The sequence below is a fragment of the Ceratotherium simum genome, chromosome 2 (genome assembly GCF_057802395.1).
Source record: "Ceratotherium simum simum isolate JZ-2026a chromosome 2, ASM5780239v1, whole genome shotgun sequence".
NCBI lineage: Eukaryota > Metazoa > Chordata > Mammalia > Perissodactyla > Rhinocerotidae > Ceratotherium > Ceratotherium simum.
In genome coordinates this window covers 37478320-37482408 of record NC_141901.1, presented here as the reverse complement: position 1 = coordinate 37482408, position 4089 = coordinate 37478320, and the positions used below count along the sequence as shown (strand labels likewise).

Below are 4089 nucleotides of genomic sequence, written 5' to 3'. Positions count from 1 at the left end.
GATACGGACTCAGGTCAGTCCACGGTTTGAGTCACAGTTCTATCCCTTGCATTTGGGTGACTTGGACAAGAAACAACTTCTCCAGTTTGCAATTACATCATCTGAAAAGTGAGACTGATAATAACTATTACAGGGAAGTGTTGTGAAGTTTAAACAAAATACTTTATTAAAAATGTTTGTGAAACATAAGACAACATAAAAATGTAAGTTATTATTACAGCTATGTAGAGTGATTCAGACAGGGTGCACCAATTGCCCAAGGATGTACAGCTGTCAGGACAGGACAACAAATTAGATTCTGAGTTCCATGTTGTCTGAAATAGAAATCTGTGGGAGTCCCTACCTTTACAGAAATCCAAATGGATAGTTTATTCTTTGAGTGATGTTATTAGTATTAAGATTGGATTTATGCAGATGCTTTCATGCTACTTCACTTTCTCTCTTGGTGAACAAAGGCACAATTTGGTGAAATGATGGAACAGATTTGGTCATGGAGACCATAGTTGTTGAATAGAGCTAAACTAAATGATTACAATGGAAATAAAATAGGATTTGGGAGTCTTGCTGGCTTTATCTTCCAACTCTTCTCTTGAAGGAAAGATTGCTTAAATCTCAGAACGGTTTCAGTGAAAGAATAGAGGAGAAAACTAAAGACCATTCCACAGATGAGAGTCCTAAGGAATGACATTCTGGTCATACCAATGAAACCTCTAAGCCAGCTTTAGTCCCTAGGATTGACACTAGAGTCATCCTCTAAAATGTTGTCCAGAATGCCTCTTGCATTTAGAGAACTGTGTTTCAAGGGAGACCAAGAACAAGGGGTGACAGCATTGCAAGGTGAGAGGAGAACCAGACTAAGAATAATAAGAGACCTGGGTTAATTTCAGCTATCCTACTTACTGCTGTTTTGAAATTCTTGAGCAGTGATACAAAGGAGACAAGATGAGACTGTAGAAATGGAGAAGGGATATGACTTAGAAACCTGTAAGCCAGTAGAATCTATAAGATTTACTGGCTGATTTAATGTGTGGTGCAAGAAAGAAAAAAAAAGAAAGGCAAAAGTCACTTTCAGATGCATGAGCTGGCTACCTGAAAGAATAGAGTTGAAAATCACTAAGGCAGGGCATGACGATGGCTACACAAACTTTGCGGCAGAAATGGCAGAATACGCAAGGCTATTCGTAGTACAACATCCTTTTTATTCTGGGCACTATAGAGGGAACAAGGCTGACAAAGTTGTATTTATTATAAAATCTGTGCCTTCAGGAAAGTCAAATTTGTTCTAGAGAGAGACAAAAAATGGTTATGTGGCCCTGCTTGCCTCCAATTCATCCAGCTCTTTCTTGCTTCAGTGCTATTGTACATGTTGTTCCTTCTGTCTAAAAGGATCTCCCCAAATAACTCCCTTTACGTAGTGACTCCTACTTAGCCTTCAGTTTATAGATTACGTTAATTCTCCAGAGAATCCAGATCCCAGCATTCAACACGAATTAGGTTTATTTTAGTATCCTCTCCTCTAGCCCCTGCATATACTTTTCCTTCAGAGAATAGATGTCAATTTGTGGTAAACTATGTTTCCTTGAATTTGTTTCTTCACTGGGTCTCTCCTAAACCAGACCATAGGTCTATGAGGACAGAGACCACATATATTTTGTTCATCATCAATTTGCAGTAGCTAAAGGAGTATCTGATACATATACATATGAAGCAATAAATAGTTATTTGTTGAAGTAATAAGAGATATAATAAAAATAAATCCTGGGTGCTATGAGACCACAAAGAAGGCAGAGACTAATATCAATGGCAGAGTGTGACAGGGAGACAAGAACGCTTTAGAGAGAAAGTGAGAGAGTATCTGAGATTGTCCTGAAATATGAGATAAGATATGAAAATTAAATAAAGGAGAGCAGCTACTCCAAAGAGAAGAAGAAGCACATGAGAAAACACGGAAGAATACAGAATCATGTCTCTTTGAAGACCCGTAAAAAATTGATTAGCTACAGAATGCATAATTAGGCACACATGAGAAATGGATAAGAACAATGTTAAAAATAATAATGCCAGAGAGGTAAACAGAAACTAGATAATAAATTCTTGCTAACAGAGGACACCTGGCTTTATCCTGTATAGCAAAGGGAGTCACTGAAGGATTTATCCATCGATTTTCTAGCCATTAGCAAACTTGAGCACTCCATACTATTAACGTTAACTAAATCCCTTTGCTTAGATTACTTAAGATACTTCAGCAATTAGTCAATGTTAGTAGCTGCCTTGAAGAGAAAAAAAAATAGGTATGGTTACCAGGGAATGAATATGAGAGCTACAGCAGGATAGTATGGGAAGGACATACCTATATATGGGAAGGAGACTCCGTAATGAGGTTCCAACCTCAAACAAAGGAAGGACTGAACAATCTCAAGTAAAGACATTTCATTGGTAGATTGAGGAGGGTGAATCAGGGACCAAAAAGGGCCATTAAGGTTTTGCTGTAGTATGAAAGGTTCCAAGAATTACCTGTCATTTCAGGAAAGGGAAAATAGATAGTAGGAGGGGTAGGGATAGTCATATTTTCATCTTCTGTTCCTTGTAACTAAACAGCTTGGATGCATCTTTGCTGTCATCAGTTGACATATTTGCTTTTGAACAATCAGTCTTTCGAGCAGTGAAATATGATGAAATTTGTTCTAAAAATGAATAATCCTTTCCCACATCTGCATAGCCGTCTTAGAGTATCATTGATGGTAGAAAGCCAGAATCTCTTAACTTCTTTGAGCCTCTTTCTCCTCCTATGTATAGTGTCCTTATGTTACAGTGTGTTTTACACTTAAAGGAGAAACTATGAAAGTACACATTTTACATCAAAGACATACAATTAACTGACTAGTTAAAACTTGACTCTTTAATTAATAGGATATGAAGTTTGGCCCATTACTCTTCGAAGGGCTGATTTGAATTCCTTGTTTCTCGTACTGTAAATCATTGGATTGAGCAATGGAGTGAGGATGGTATAAGACACAGATGTTAGGATGTCTTGATTAGAAGAGTAGTTGGACTTGGGCCTTAAGTAGATGAAAGAGGCACAACCATAATGAAGAGTGATCACAATGAGATGAGAGGCGCAGGTAGAAAAGGTCTTGTATCTTCCAACAGTGGACAGAATTTTTAGAATGGCAGAGATGATGCAGATGTAGGAGACCAGGATAAGTAACAATGGAATAACCAAGGCAAACACGGCAAGCATGAATATGACCAACTCACTGAGGCGAGAGTGATAAGATGCCAACTTGAGGACAGGAGAGGTGTCACAGAAGAAGTGATGGAGTTGGTTGGAGGAGCGGAAGGGCAAGTGAAATATCAGGCAGGTGATGACTAACGAGAAAGTAAAGCCACAGGTACAGGCAGCAGCCACTAGTCCCAAACATACCCCATGTCCCATGAGCACTGTGTAATGCAGAGGGTTACAGATGGCCATGTAGCGATCATAACCCACGGCTGCCAGCAGGAAGGAGTGAGAGCAGCTGAGGAAGAGGAAGGAAAACATCTGGATGGCAAATCCCAGGAAGGAGATGGTTTTCTTCTGGGCCAGCAGGTCAGCCAGCATCTTCGGTACAATGACGAAGGTGTGACAAGTCTCAGAGCAAGAGATAACAGCAAGGAAGAAGTACATGGGGGCATGAAGGGCTCTGTCCTGGACGATGGTGGAAATGATGATGGCATTGGTGCCCAGAGTGAACAAGTAGAGAAGCAGAAAGACAACGAACAACAGCAGCTGCAGCCTGGCCAGAGATGAGAATCCAAGGAAGACAAACTCTCTCACCAAGGTCTCGTTGACCCATTCCATGGAGAGCCCTTCTATATAGGAGAATGAGGGACAGAGACAGAGCTCAGGATCCAGGGAGGAGAGTCGAAATGTATGGGAAACTCAGCACAAAGTGTGCAGGTGGCAGGCATTTCCAGATGTTTGGTGGAATTCTCTCTCGAAAATGTCTGCTAAAATAAGAATCAAGGCTAAACACGTGACAGAATAACTGATAACCACTTAGGAAGCTTTCTCTAAGACTAAGAACATGTCATCTCACTAGCCACAGA

At 40.1% G+C, this 4089-nt stretch overlaps 1 protein-coding gene across 1 annotated transcript; it reads right to left on the bottom strand.

Annotated features, from left to right (window-relative positions):
* Window positions 1–2899: 2899 nt before the first annotated feature.
* LOC101405135 (olfactory receptor 10K1-like) lies at window positions 2900–3841 on the bottom strand. Its single transcript, XM_004442755.2, has one exon. The coding sequence runs from the start codon at window positions 3839–3841 to the stop codon at window positions 2900–2902; it is 942 nt and encodes a 313-aa protein (XP_004442812.1).
* Between the last annotated feature and the right edge of the window lie 248 nt (window positions 3842–4089).